This window comes from Oncorhynchus masou, chromosome 30 (genome assembly GCF_036934945.1).
Source record: "Oncorhynchus masou masou isolate Uvic2021 chromosome 30, UVic_Omas_1.1, whole genome shotgun sequence".
Classification (NCBI taxonomy): domain Eukaryota; kingdom Metazoa; phylum Chordata; class Actinopteri; order Salmoniformes; family Salmonidae; genus Oncorhynchus; species Oncorhynchus masou.
The window spans coordinates 69,898,949-69,914,934 of record NC_088241.1 but is presented as its reverse complement, the minus strand read 5'-3'; the positions used below and the strand labels follow the sequence as shown (position 1 = coordinate 69,914,934).

At 42.7% G+C, this 15,986-nt stretch overlaps 1 protein-coding gene across 1 annotated transcript in view; it reads right to left on the bottom strand.

The window, feature by feature from the left end:
* Positions 1–15,986, bottom strand: part of LOC135522958 (junctophilin-1-like) — a 117,432-nt gene that overhangs the window by 2,280 nt on the left and 99,166 nt on the right. The window contains exon 5 of the mRNA XM_064949686.1: positions 1,675–2,573. Within this exon, the coding sequence (XP_064805758.1) occupies positions 1,675–2,573 (899 nt within the window). The remainder of the gene's footprint in view (positions 1–1,674; positions 2,574–15,986) is intronic.

Genomic DNA, 15,986 nt, shown 5'->3' with positions numbered 1-15,986 from the left:
TTGGGGTAGCTATGGGGTAGCTCGGTGATTAGGTTGGGGTAGCTATGGGGTAGCTTGGTGATTAGGTAGGGGTAGCTATGGGGTAGCATGGTGACTAGGTAGGGGTAACTATGGGGTAGCTTGGTTATTAGGTAGGGGTAGCTATGGGGTAGCTTGGTGATTAGGTAGAGGTAACTATGGAGTAGCTTGGTGATTAGGTAAGGGTAACTATGGGGTAGCTTGGTGATTAGGTAGGGGTAGCTATGGGGCAGCTTGGTGATTAGGTAGGGGTAACTATGGGGTAGCTTGGTGATTAGTTAGGGGTAGCTTGGTGATTAGGTAGGGGTAGCTATGGGGTAGCTTGGTGAGTAGGTTTGGGTAACTATGGGGTAGCTTGGTGATTAGGTAGAGGTAACTATGGGTAGGTTGGTGATTAGGTAGGGGTAGCTTGGTGATTAGGTAGGGGTAGCTATGGGGTAGCTTGGTGATTAGGTTGGGGTAGCTATGGGGTAGCTTGGTGATTAGGTAGGGGTAGCTATGGGGTAGCTTGGTGATTAGGTTGGGGTAGCTTGGTGATTAGGTAGGGGTAGCTATGGGGTAGCTTGGTGACTAGGTAGGGGTAGCTATGGGGTAGCTTGGTGATTAGGTAGGGGTAGCTATGGGGTAGCTTGGTGATTAGGTAGGGGTAGCTTGGTGATTAGGTAGGGGTAACTATGGGGTAGCTTGGTGATTAGGTAGGGGTAGCTATGGGGTAGCTTGGTGATTAGGTAGGGGTAGCTAGGTGATTAGGTAGGGGTAGCTATGGGGTAGCTTGGTGATTAGGTAGGTGTAGCTATGGGGTAGCTTGGTGATTAGGTAGGGGTAGCTATGGGGTAGCTTGATAATTAGGTAGGGGTAGCTTGATATTTAGGTAGGGGTAGCTTGGTGATTAGGTAGGGGTAGCTATTGGGTAGCTTGGTAATTAGGTAGGGGTAGCTATGGGGTAGCTTGGTATTTAGGTAGGGGTAGCTATGGGGTAGCTTGGTAATTAGGTAGGGGTACCTATGGGGTAGCTTGGTGATTAGGTAGGGGTAGCTTGGTGATTAGGTAGGGGTAGCTATGGGGTAGCTTGGTAATTAGGTAGGGGTAGCTATGGGGTAGCTTGGTGATTAGGTAGGGGTAGCTTGGTGATTAGGTAGGGGTAGCTTGGTGATTAGGTAGGGGTAGCTATGGGGTAGCTTGGTGATTAGATAGGGGTAGCTTGGTGATTAGGTAGGGGTAGCTATGGGGTAGGTTGGTGATTAGGTAGGGGTAGCTTGGTGATTAGGTAGGGGTAGCTTGGTGATTAGGTAGGGGTAGCTATGGGGTAGCTTGGTGATGAAGTAGGGGTAACTATGAGAAAAATAGAAACAGATACTTCACATTGCCTTTCCACCTTTCTCTCTCTCCTCTGCTGGGGCTGTATGTATCAAGCGTCTAGGATCAGTCCCCCCCTCCTCTCCATGTAATCTGATTCATTATGATCTAGGATCAGTCCCCCCCTCTCCATGTAATCTGATTCATTATGATCTAGGATCAGGTCCCCCTCTCCATGTAATCTGATTCATTATGATCTAGGATCAGTCCCCTCCTCTCCATGTAATCTGAATCATTATGATCTAAAAGGCTAAACTGATCTTAGATCAGCTCTCCCACTATGAGACGCTGTATACTTACATTCTCTTCCTCCTTCCCCTCAGCCATCTCCATACTGGCCTTCTTGGTCTCTGCCAGGCTCTTTGGTTTTAGCGAATCCTGTTTCCTGAGTTTGCACGGGTCGCTGGTGGGCGTCGGCTTGGGGGTTGGCGGGGCCATCCGTGCCAGGGTCAGCTGACTGGGCTCCTCGTCCCCCTCAGGCTCAGGTTCCGGGGGCAGGGGTCCCCTGGAGGGGGCTTTGACGTAGTAGCTATGGTACTGGGAGTGGAGTTGTCCCACTCCATTAACAGGACCCCCCACTGCCTGCGGAGGTGGTGCGTTGGTGGGGCCGGGCTCCGGGGCCTTGGGGGGTTTGGCTGGAGCCTGGTGTATTACATGGGAAGAGGGAGCAGCAGCCTGGGGAGGTGGTGTGTTGGTGTGGCCAGGCTCCGGGGCCTTGGGGGGTTTGGCTGGAGTCTCCTCGTATCTAATCTGGGAAGAGGGAGCAGCAGCTCTTGAAGGCTCGGCAGCGATGGAGACCCTCTCCTCTTTACTCAACTTTCTGCTCGACCGCTCCTCCTTGCTAATCTTAAGGCCCGGCCTCTCCTCTTTGCTGGCCTTGCGACTGTGTGATGATTCGTCCTTGCTGGCCTTGCGACTGTGTGATGATTCGTCCTTGCTGGCCTTACGACTGTGTGATGATTCGTCCTTGCTGGCATTGCGACTGTGTGATGATTCGTCCTTGCTGGCCTTACGACTGTGTGATGATTCGTCCTTGCTGGCCTTACGGGAGGCGGAGACGCTGTTGCTGTGCGGTCTCTTCTTGCTGTGGGGCGATGGGGGAGGGGTGGGCCCGGGGGTCTGTGCGGTGCTGGTGGGGTTGTCCTTCTCTTCAGCAGGATCTACTGCCTCCATGAACGCCTGCTTGATATAGTCAGGACCTATAGGGGAGACAGACAGAGACACAACTCATGTTGATTCAATTAACACACTCTTACATGCAATATGAAACCACCATGTGTATGAAATATTAGAGGGTGTCGTGGGGTGCAGTAACAGTGACCCCGTTACAATTAACACGTATGAACCTTTGATTTGATCAATCATTCATCTGGTGGTGGTGAAAACAACACGCAGATACATAGCTACAGACATGCACGCACGAGCACACACACACACACACACACACACACACACACACACACACACACACACACACACACACACACACACACACACACACACACGAAGGCACACATACACACACACACAGACACACAAGTTCCTGTCTTGATTAGTAGAACAAGGCTCAGCTATCTGCTATCCACTGCTCCCGTCTAGATTAATAGAACAGATCTCAGCTATCTGCTATCCACTGCTCCTGTCTAGATTAGTAGAACAGAGCTCAGCTATCTGCTATCCACTGCTCCTGTCTAGATTAATAGAACAGAGCTGAGCTATCTGCTATCCACTGCTCCTGTCTAGATTAATAGAACAGAGCTCAGCTATCTGCTATCCACTGCTCCTGTCTAGATTAGTAGAACAGAGCTGAGCTATCTGCTATCCACTGCTCCTGTCTAGATTAGTAGAACAGAGCGCAGCTATCTGCTATCCATGTATGTAGACTCAACATTATAATGAAGGTATGCATTTCTATCAACAAGTTATCATAGTCTACTATACACCACCTTAATTACCACCCTTAACTACAACCCTTAACTATCACCCTTAACCACCACCTTAACTACCACCCTAACTATCACCCTTAACCACCACCTTAACTACCACCCTAACTATCACCCTTAACCACCACCTTAACTAAAACCCTTAACTAAAACCCTTAACTATCACCCTTCACCACCTTAACTACCACCCTAACTACCACCCTAACTATCACCCTTAACCACCACCTTAACTACCACCCTTAACCACCACCTTAACTACAAGCTTTAACTACCACCCTTAACTACCGTAACTACAACCCTTAACTAATTGCTTAACTACCACCCTTAACCACCACCTTAACTACCAACCTTTTTACCACCCTTAACTATCACCCTTAACTACCACCCTTAACGACAATCCTGACTGGTTGCATCACTGCCTGGTATGGCAACAGCTCGGCCTCCGACCACAAGGCACTACAGAGGGTAGTTTGTACGGCCCAGTACATCACCGGGGTCAAGCTTCCTGCCATCCTGACCTCTACACCAGGTGGTGTCAGAGGAAGGCCCTAAAAATTGTCAAAGACTCCAATCAAATAATAATATATAATATATATATAATATAATATATATCCCATTTAGCAGACGCTTTTGTCCAAAGCGACTTACAAGTCGGCTGGGGCCACTACTTTTGCATATGGGTGGCCCCAGTGGGAAACGAACCCACGACGCTTGGCGTTGCAAGCGCCATGCTCTACCGACTGAGCCACACAGGACCCAATCAATCAATCAAGTCATAGACTGTTCTCTCTGCTACCACACGGCAAGCGGTACCGGAGCACCAAGTCTAGGTCCAAGAGGCTTCTAAACAGCTTCTACCCCCAAGCCATACGACTCCTGAACATCTAATCAAATGGCTACCCAGACTATTAACATTGTCCCCCACCCCTTATCATAGTATCTTTAATAACTCTACCTACATGCACATATAACCTCAACTAAATGGTGCCCCCGCACACCGACTCTGTACCGGTACCCCTGTATATAGCCTTCACATTGACTCTGTACCGGTACCACCTGTATATAGCCTTCACATTGACTCTGTACCGGTACCCCCTGTATATAGCCTCCACATTGACTCTGTACCGTAATACCCTGTATATAGCCTCCACATTGACTCTGTACCGGTACCCCCTGTATATAGCCTTCACATTGACTCTGTACCGTAATACCCTGTATATAGCCTCCACATTGACTCTGTACCGGTACCCCCTGTATATAGCCTCCACATTGACTCTGTACCGGTACCCCCTGTATATAGCCTCCACATTGACTCTGTACCAGTACCTCCTGTATATAGCCTCCACATTGACTCTGTACCGGTACTCCCTGTATATAGTCTCCACATTGACTCTGTACCGGTACCCCCTGTATATAGCCTCCACATTGACTCTGTAGTGGTACACCCTGTATATAGCCTCCACATTGACTCTGTACCGGTACCCCCTGTATATAGCCTCCACATTGACTCTGTACCAGTACCTCCTGTATATAGCCTCCACATTGACTCTGTACCGGTACTCCCTGTATATAGTCTCCACATTGACTCTGTACCGGTACCCCCTGTATATAGCCTCCACATTGACTCTGTAGTGGTACACCCTGTATATAGCCTCCACATTGACTCTGTACCGGTAACCCCTGTATATAGCCTCCACACTGACTCTGTACCGGTACCCACTGTATATAGCCTTCACATTGACTCTGTACCAGTACCCCCTGTATATAGCCTCCACACTGACTCTGTACCGGTACCCACTGTATATAGCCTCCACATTGACTCTGTACCAGTACCCCCTGTATATAGCCTCCACACTGACTCTGTACCGGTACCCCCTGTATATAGCCTCCACATTGACTCTGTACCGGTACCCCCTGTATATAGCCTCCACACCGACTCTGTACTGGTACCCCCTGTATATAGCCTTCACATTGACTCTGTACCGGTACCCCCTGTATATAGCCATCACATTGACTCTGTACCGGTACCCCCTATATATAGCCTCCACATTGACTCTGTACCGTAATACCCTGTATATAGCCTCCACATTGACTCTGTACCGTAATACCCTGTATATAGCCTCCACATTGACTCTGTACCGGTACCCCCTGTATATAGCCTCCACATTGACTCTGTACCGTAATACCCTGTATATAGCCTCCACATTGACTCTGTACCGGTATCCCCTGTATATACAGTAGTCCCACTATTGTTATTTTACTGCAGTTCGTTAATTACTTGTTACTGACATTTCTTATTCTTATCCGTATTTTTTAAACTGCATTGTTGGTTAAGGGCTCGTAAGTAAGCATTTCACTGTAAGGTTGTTAATACAATTTCATTTGAACTACAACCCTTAACAACCACCCTTAACCACCACCCAAGGTAGAGAGGAGAGAGAAGAAAGAGGAAAGAGGAGAGGGAGGGGAGAGGAGAAAGAGGAGAGAGGAGAGGAGAAAGGAGAGAGAAAGAGAATGTGAGAGGAGAGAGAGCAGACAGAAGAGAGAGGAGAAAGGAGAGAGAAGAGAGAGAGAGAAAGTGAAAGGAGAGAGAGAAGCGAGAGAAGAGAGGAGAGAAAGGAGAGAGAGGGGAGAGAGAGGAGAGAGGAGAGGAAAGAGACAGCGATAGGAGAGAGGAGAGGAGAGCGAAAGAGAGAAAGAGAGAGAGAGCGAGCATTGCGGTTACATTCCTAGTTTCATTTATCAGCTTGAATGAAAAACGTTCAGACCCAGTGTTATGTACTGGTTATGTACTGGTAGAGAGCGTGGTACTGGTCAGGCACCATGTTATGCAGAAATGCGCACGGTGTCTCCAGTTCGAGCCAGGACGCATTGTGCCAGCTCTACATCAGATCTCTAGTGCGCCTCCACAGTTCAGTATGTCCTGTGTCTCCTTCCCGCACTCGCTCTGAGGTGCGTGTCACCAGCCCGGTACCACGCTCCAGGTATCCAGTGCGCCGCCACAGTGCAGAGCTTCCGGGGACAGTTCCCAGTCCGGAGCTTCCGGGGACAGTTCCGAGTCCGGAGCTTCCGGGGACAGTTCCCAGTCCGGAGTCTCCAGCTACGGTCCCCAGTCCGGGGCCTCCAGCAACGGTCCCCAGTCCGGGGTCTCCAGCGACGGTCCCCAGTCCAGGGCCTCCAGCGAAGGTCCCCAGTCCAGGGCCTCCAGCGACGGTCCCCAGTCCGGGGTCTCCAGCGACGGTCCCCAGTCCGGGGCCTCCAGCGACGGTCCCCAGTCCAGGGCCTCCAGCGACGGTCCCCAGTCCAGAGCCTCCAGCGACGGTCCCCAGTACAGGGCCTCCAGCGAAGGTCCCCAGTCCAGGGCCTCCTGCGAAGGTCCCCAGTCCAGGGCCTCCAGCGAAGGTCCCCAGTCCGGGGTCTCCAACGATGGTCCCCAGTCCGGTGTCTCCAGCGACGGTCCCCAGTCCAGGGCCTCCAACGATGGTCCACGGTCCGGTTCTACAAAGGCGGCGGGATCAGCGTAAAGAAGGGGGGGCGGCGTCCAGAACCAGAGCCGCCACCGAGGTTATATACCCACACAGACCCTCCCCTATCGGTTTAGGTTTGTGGCCAGGAGTCTGCACCTTTTGGGGGGGGGTACTGTTACGCCCTGACCTGAGATATCGCTATTTTCTTTATATTTTGGTTAGGTCAGGGTGTGACTAGGGTGGGTACGCTAGTTTTGTATTGTCTAGGGTTTTGTAAGTCGAGGGGTTTTTGTATTTCTATGTTGGCCTGATATGGTTCCCAATCAGAGACAGCTGTTTATCGTTGTCTCTGATTGGGGATCATATTTAGGTAGCCATTTCCTTTCGGTGTTTGTGGGATCTTGTATATGTGTAGTTGCCTGTCAGTGTCATTTTGTTATTTTGGTTGGTTTGTTCAGTGTTTATTCTTAATATAATAAAGAATGTATGCATACCACGCTGCGCCTTGGTCCGATCCTTATAACGAACGTGACAGTGATCATTTATCTGTGGATCTAAAATCCTCTGGTGACACAGAAATGTAAAGTTGTGTATCGTCTACGTCGCAGTGAAAATCAATGCTGTGTTTTATGATAACACTGCCAAAGGGTAACATATATAAATGGAACAATACCGGACCCAAAATCAAACCTCGTAGAACGCCATGTGATATGTATTTTCTCTGAGTTATGTTCACCAAGGGTGACACAAAACTCTCGACCGGTTTAATAGATCCTACACCAATTTAGAACTGGTTCAGAGTGGCTAAGCCACCCCTCCGAAGGACATCATGGTCAGCAGTGTCGAATGCAGCACTTAAATCTAAGATTACAAGGACAGAGAGCTGTCTGGCATCTGCGTTGGCTCTAGGATCATTTATCATTTGAACTAAGGCCGTCTCTGCGTTGGCTCTAGGATCATTTATCATTTGAACTAAGACTGTCTCTGCGTTGGCTCTAGGATCATTTATCATTGTACTAAGGCTGTCTCTGTGTTGGCTCTAGGATCATTTATCACTTGAACTAAGGCTGTCTCTGCGTTGGCTCTAGGATCATTTATCACTTGAACTAAGGCTGTCTCTGTGTTGGCTCTAGGATCATTTATCACCTTAACTAAGACTGTCTCTGTGTTGGCTCTAGGATCATTTATCACTTGAACTAAGGCTGTCTCTGTGTTGGCTCTAGGATCATTTATCACTTGAACTAAGGCTGTCTCTGTGTTGGCTCTAGGATCATTTATCACTTGAACTAAGGCTGTCTCTGTGTTGGCTCTAGGATCATTTATCATTGAACTAAGACTGTCTCTGCGTTGGCTCTAGGATCATTTATCATTGAACTAAGACTGTCTCTGCGTTGGCTCTAGGATCATTTATCACCTTAACTAAGACTGTCTCTGCGTTGGCTCTAGGATCATTTATCATTGAACTAAGGCTGTCTCTGCGTTGGCTCTAGGATCATTTATCACCTTAACTAAGACTGTCTCTGCGTTGGCTCTAGGATCATTTATCACTTGAACTAAGGCTGTCTCTGTGTTGGCTCTAGGATCATTTATCACTTGAACTAAGGCTGTCTCTGTGTTGGCTCTAGGATCATTTATCATTGAACTAAGACTGTCTCTGCGTTGGCTCTAGGATCATTTATCATTGAACTAAGACTGTCTCTGCGTTGGCTCTAGGATCATTTATCACCTTAACTAAGACTGTCTCTGCGTTGGCTCTAGGATCATTTATCATTGAACTAAGGCTGTCTCTGCGTTGGCTCTAGGATCATTTATCACCTTAACTAAGACTGTCTCTGCGTTGGCTCTAGGATCATTTATCATTGTACTAAGACTGTCTCTGCGTTGGCTCTAGGATCATTTATCATTGAACTAAGACTGTCTCTGCGTTGGCTCTAGGATCATTTATCACCTTAACTAAGGCTGTCTCTGCGTTGGCTCTAGGATCATTTATCACCTTAACTAAGGCTGTCTCTGCGTTGGCTCTAGGATCATTTATCATTGTACTAAGACTGTCTCTGCGTTGGCTCTAGGATCATTTATCATTGAACTAAGACTGTCTCTGCGTTGGCTCTAGGATCATTTATCATTGTACTAAGACTGTCTCTGCGTTGGCTCTAGGATCATTTATCATTGTACTAAGGCTGTCTCTGCGTTGGCTCTAGGATCATTTATCATTGTACTAAGACTGTCTCTGCGTTGGCTCTAGGATCATTTATCATTGTACTAAGGCTGTCTCTGCGTTGGCTCTAGGATCATTTATCATTGTACTAAGACTGTCTCTGCGTTGGCTCTAGGATCATTTATCATTGTACTAAGGCTGTCTCTGCGTTGGCTCTAGGATCATTTATCATTGTACTAAGACTGTCTCTGCGTTGGCTCTAGGATCATTTATCACCTTAACTAAGACTGTCTCTGCGTTGGCTCTAGGATCATTTATCATTGTACTAAGGCTGTCTCTGTGTTGGCTCTAGGATCATTTATCACCTTAACTAAGACTGTCTCTGTGTTGGCTCTAGGATCATTTATCATTGAACTAAGGCTGTCTCTGCGTTGGCTCTAGGATCATTTATCATTGTACTAAGACTGTCTCTGCGTTGGCTCTAGGATCATTTATCATTGAACTAAGGCTGTCTCTGCGTTGGCTCTAGGATCATTTATCATTGTACTAAGACTGTCTCTGCGTTGGCTCTAGGATCATTTATCACCTTAACTAAGACTGTCTCTGCGTTGGCTCTAGGATCATTTACCACCTTAACTAAGACTGTCTCTGTGTTGGCTCTAGGATCATTTACCACCTTAACTAAGGCTGTCTCTGCGTTGGCTCTAGGATCATTTATCACCTTAACTAAGACTGTCTCTGCGTTGGCTCTAGGATCATTTACCACCTTAACTAAGGCTGTCTCTGCGTTGGCTCTAGGATCATTTATCATTGTACTAAGGCTGTCTCTGCGTTGGCTCTAGGATCATTTATCACCTTAACTAAGACTGTCTCTGTGTTGGCTCTAGGATCATTTATCATTGTACTAAGACTGTCTCTGCGTTGGCTCTAGGATCATTTATCATTGTACTAAGGCTGTCTCTGCGTTGGCTCTAGGATCATTTATCATTGTACTAAGGCTGTCTCTGTGTTGGCTCTAGGATCATTTATCACCTTAACTAAGACTGTCTCTGCGTTGGCTCTAGGATCATTTATCATTGTACTAAGACTGTCTCTGCGTTGGCTCTAGGATCATTTATCATTGTACTAAGGCTGTCTCTGCGTTGGCTCTAGGATCATTTATCATTGTACTAAGGCTGTCTCTGTGTTGGCTCTAGGATCATTTATCACCTTAACTAAGACTGTCTCTGCGTTGGCTCTAGGATCATTTATCATTGAACTAAGGCTGTCTCTGCGTTGGCTCTAGGATCATTTATCACCTTAACTAAGGCTGTCTCTGTGTTGGCTCTAGGATCATTTACCACCTGAACTAAGGCTGTCTCTGTGCTGTGGTGGGCACCAAAACCAGAATGGAAAACAGTTGGCACATAAAACTTATTGAAGCTGTTTGAACACCAATTTCTCCAGAATTTGCCCTAAGAATGGACGGCTGAAGATCAGGTGAAAATTGCTAAGAACTGGAAGAATCTAGATGACTTTCCTTCAGAAAGGGTTTCACCAGAGCAGTTTATAGTGCAGTGGGGGAAATGCCTTTTGAAACAAGGAGTGATTAACAATAGTGGCACTTCATCAGATGTGCAGTTAAAAACAGTTTTATAGAAGGTGGTGGGGGATAGGATGGAGAAGGCAGGTAGAAGACATAAGTTGTGATGTCACTTTCCTGAGCATGTCTGTGTCAACCATGTGAAATACATCCGTAGTTCCTTTTACGTGGTCGGCTAGGGATCATAGCATCAAACTAGGGCTCATAGCATCAAACTAGGGCTCATAGCATCAAACTAGGGCTCATAGCATCAAACTAGGGCTCATAGCATCAAACTAGGGCTCATATCATCAAACTAGGGCTCATATCATCAAACTAGGGCTCATATCATCAAACTAGGGCTCATAGCATGAAACTAGGGCTCATAGCATGAAACTAGGGCTCATAGCATCAAACTAGGGCTCATAGCATCAAACTAGGGCTCATAGCATCAAACTAGGGCTCATAGCATCAAACTAGGGCTCATAGCATCAAACTAGGGCTCATATCATCAAACTAGGGCTCATATCATCAAACTAGGGCTCATAGCATCAAACTAGGGCTCATATCATCAAACTAGGGCTCATATCATCAAACTAGGGCTCATATCATCAAACTAGGGCTCATATCATCAAACTAGGGCTCATAGCATCAAACTAGGGCTCATATCATCAAACTAGGGCTCATATCATCAAACTAGGGCTCATATCATCAAACTAGGGCTCATAGCATCAAACTTCTCATCAGGTCTTGACTGATACCCAGCCTGACATTGCTTATCTTATCTTGCAAACTCATCATATCTAGATGTGGATGATTTTAACATCGTGGCATTTCTACATGAGGAACGAAGGCGGGATCTGAATAGCAGAGTGGGTGTTCACTTCCTGGTTCTGCTTTGGTCAAATTTATTGGCCGCTCGTCGGTGAATCTGTGCGTGACAATAGGTTGTTCCAGATTACGCAGATTGAAAATGCTCCAGCCTGAATACACATGTTGTCAAATATAACCTAGGTCTATAACCTCTCATATAGTCTAATATAATATTAACTCTAGGTTTATAACCTCTCATATAGTCTAATATAATATTAACTCTAGGTTTATAACCTCTCATATAGTCTAATATAATATTAACTCTAGGTCTATAACCTCTCATATAGGTCTATAACCTCTCATATAGGTCTACAACCTCTCATATAGGTCTATAACCTCTCATATAGTCTAATATAATATTAACTCTAGGTCTATAACCTCTCACATAGTCTAATATAATATTAACTCTAGGTTTATAACCTCTCATATAGGTATATAACCTCTCATATAGTCTAATATAATATTAACTCTAGGTTTATAACCTCTCATATAGGTCTATAACCTCTCACATAGTCTAATATAATATTAACTCTAGGTCTATAACCTCTCACATAGTCGAATATAATATTAACTCTAGGTTTATAACCTCTCATATAGGTATATAAGCTCTCATATAGTCTAATATAATATTAACTCTAGGTCTATAACCTCTCATATAGTCTAATATAATATTAACTCTAGGTCTATAACCTCTCATATAGTCTAATATATTATTAACTCTAGGTCTATAACCTCTCATATAGGTCTATAACCTCTCATATAGGTTCATAACCTCTCACATAGTCTAATATAATATTAACTCTGGGTTTTTAACCTCTCATATAGTCCAATATAATATTAACTCTAGGTTTATAACCTCCCATATAGTCTAATATAATATTAACTCTAGGTCTATAACCTCTCATATAGGTCTATAACCTCTCACATTGTCTAATATAATATTAACTCTAGGTTTATAACCTCTCACATAGTCTATAACCTCTCATATAGTCTAATATAATGTTAACTCTAGGTTTATAACCTCCCACATAGTCTAATATAATATTAACTCTAGGTTTATAAACTCTCACATAGTCTATAACCTCTCATATAGTCTACTATTGTCACGAATATTACCGAAGGTGACTCCCCTTCTTGTTCGGGTGGTGCTCGGCGGTCGTCGTCGCCGGTCTACTAGCTATCACCGATCCGTTGTTCTGTGTTCCTTTGGTTATGTCTGATTGGTATCACCTGTTTCTTGTTTGGTTGTTAGGGTAGGGTTATATATAGTTTGTTCAGCCCGCTTCTGTTTGTTGCGGGCTTGTTCGTCTGTTCTATGTTTGAGTGTATTTTGTTTGTATTTTGGGTTTCGCGCTGTCCGTTAATATTTCTGATCATTTGTTTTCCTACTTTTGTTCATGTTATTTTTCCGGGACATTAAAGCGTGTTTTTCCCCACATCTTTTGCTCTCTGCGCCTGACTCCACACCTCCTCACTCATTTGCCGTAACAACTATAATATTAACTCTAGGTTTATAACCTCTCATATAGTCTAATATAATATTAACTCTAGGTTTATAACCTCTCATATAGTCTAATATAATATTAACTCTAGGTTTATAACCTCTCATATAGTCTAATATAATATTAACTCTAGGTTTATAACCTCTCATATAGTCTAATATAATATTAACTCTAGGTTTATAACCTCTCATATAGTCTAATATAATATTAACTCTAGGTCTATAACCTCTCATATAGTCTAATATAATATTAACTCTAGGTCTATAACCTCTCATATAGTCTAATATAATATTAACTCTAGGTCTATAACCTCTCATATAGTCTAATCTAATATTAACTCTAGGTCTATAACCTCTCATATAGGTCTATAACCTCTCATATAGTCTAATATAATATTAACTCTAGGTCTATAACCTCTCATATAGTCTAATATAATATTAACTCTAGGTCTATAACCTCTCATATAGGTCTATAACCTCTCACATAGTCTAATATAATATTAACTCTAGGTTTATAACCTCTCATATAGGTCTATAACCTCTCACATAGTCTAATATGATATTAACTGTAGGTCTATAACCTCTCATATAGGTCTATAACCTCTTACATAGTCTAATAAAATATGAACTCTAGGTCTATAACCTCTCACATAGTCTAATATAATATTAACTCTAGGTTTATAACCTCTCATATAGGTCTATAACCTCTAATATAGGTTTATAACCTCTCACATAGGTCTATAACCTCTCACATGGTCTAATATAATATTAACTCTAGGTCTATAACCTCTCATATAGTCTAATATAATATCAACTCTAGGTTTATAACCTCTCACATAGTCAAATATAATATTAACTCTAGGTTTATAACCTCTCATATAGTCTCATATAATAATAACTCTAGGTCTATAACCTCTCATAAAGTCTAATATAATATTAACTCCTGCAGAATTAAGAATTTCTTGCAGTAAAATGAAACACCAAATGTACATTTTGACTAAGAAATAGAAGTGGAAAATATCGATTTATTTATTTTAGTATTTTGAGAGAATGAATACTTGTTAGGGACCGTCTATAAAGGTGTTATCTTCATCAGCGTCATAAAATATGCATCCAAGCCAAAATTAAATCTTAGAAAACATGTTGGGTCACTATCACTGCTTTTAATTTCCTTAAAACCGGTCAAAGTGATGTCATTTGAAAATGTTGAAAACATATGTTTTTGTTGTTATTGTTGAGGCATTGCATTTTCTCCCCGGTCCCTAAATGTCTGCTGCGTGAGAGAAGCCGAGATGATAGTTTTCTAGGGCAGGAATGACATCAGAAAATAAATCCCGCACTCCGTCAAAAAAAAAACGCTCTGCTGTCTCTGACTGTACACTGCATTTTCTATCTGACTACCTGCAGGTTAGAGTCGGGTGTGGGCCTCAGATTTGCAGGTGAACAAACAACTGGGACTGCATCACTAGCTGGTACAGTGACAGTATAAAGAACTGACAGAATTCTCCCACACAAACAAACCTGTCAAACCTCAGACTCTTTCTCATTTCTCTCTATTCTCTATCCTTCTATTCTAACTTCTCTCTTCCTCTATCATTCTCTGCACTCTTCATCCTAGTAATACAGTACAGTATAGTAGTATAGTAATACAGTACAGTAAAGTAGTATAGTAATGCAGTACAGTATAGTAGTATAGTAATACAGTACAGTAGTATAGTAGTATAGTAATACAGTAGTACAGTAAAACAGTACAGTATAGTAGTATAGTAATACAGTAGTATGGTAATACAGTAGTATAGTAATACAGTAATATAGTAATACAGTACAGTAAAGTAGTATAGTAATACAGTACAGTGTAGTAGTATAGCAATACAGTACAGTATAGTAGTAAATTAATACAGTAGTACAGTAATACAGTACAGTATAGTAGTATAGTAATACAGTAGTATAGTAATACAGTAGTATAGTAATACAGTACAGTAAAGTAGTATAGTAATACAGTACAGTGTAGTAGTATAGTAATACAGTACAGTATAGTAGTATAGTAATACAGTAGTACAGCAATACAGTACAGTATAGTAGTATAGTAATACAGTAGTATAGTAATACAGTAGTATAGTAATACAGTATTATAGTAATACAGTACAGTAAAGTAGTAAAGTAATACAGTAGTATAGTAATACAGTACAGTATAGTAGTATAGTAATACAGTAGTACAGTAATACAGTACAGTATAGTAGTATAGTAATACAGTAGTATAGTAATACAGTAGTATAGTAATACAGTACAGTAAAGTAGTATAGTAATACAGTACAGTGTAGTAGTATAGTAATACAGTACAGTATAGTAGTATAGTAATACAGTAGTACAGTAATACAGTACAGTATAGTAGTATAGTAATACAGTAGTATAGTAATACAGTACAGTAAAGTAGTATAGTAATACAGTACAGTAAAGTAGTATAGTAATACAGTACAGTATAGTAGTATAGTAATACAGTACAGTAAAGTAGTATAGTAATACAGTACAGTATAGTAGTATGGTAATACAGTACAGTATATTAGTATAGTAACACGGTAGTATAGTAATACAGTACAGTATAGTAGTATAGTAACGCAATAGTATAGTAATACAGTACAGTAAAGTAGTATAGTAATACAGTACAGTATAGTAGTATAGTAATACAGTACAGTATAGTGGTATAGTAACACAATAGTATAGCAATACAGTACAGTAAAGTAGTATAGTAATACAGTACAGTAAGGTAGTATAGTAATACTGTAGTATAGTAATACAGTACAGTATAGTAGTATAGTAACACAGTAGTATAGTAATACAGTACAGTAAAGTAGTATAGTAATGCAGTACAGTAAAGTAGTATAGTAATACAGTACAGTAGTATAGTAATACAGTACAGTAATGTAGTATAGTAATACAGTAGTATAGTAATACAGTACAGTAAAGTAGTAAAGTAATACAGTAGTATAGTAATACAGTACAGTATAGTAGTATAGTAATACAGTAGTATAGTAACACAGTGCAGTAAAGTAGTATAGTAATACAGTAGTATAGTAATACAGTACAGTAAAGTAGTATAGTAATGCAGTAC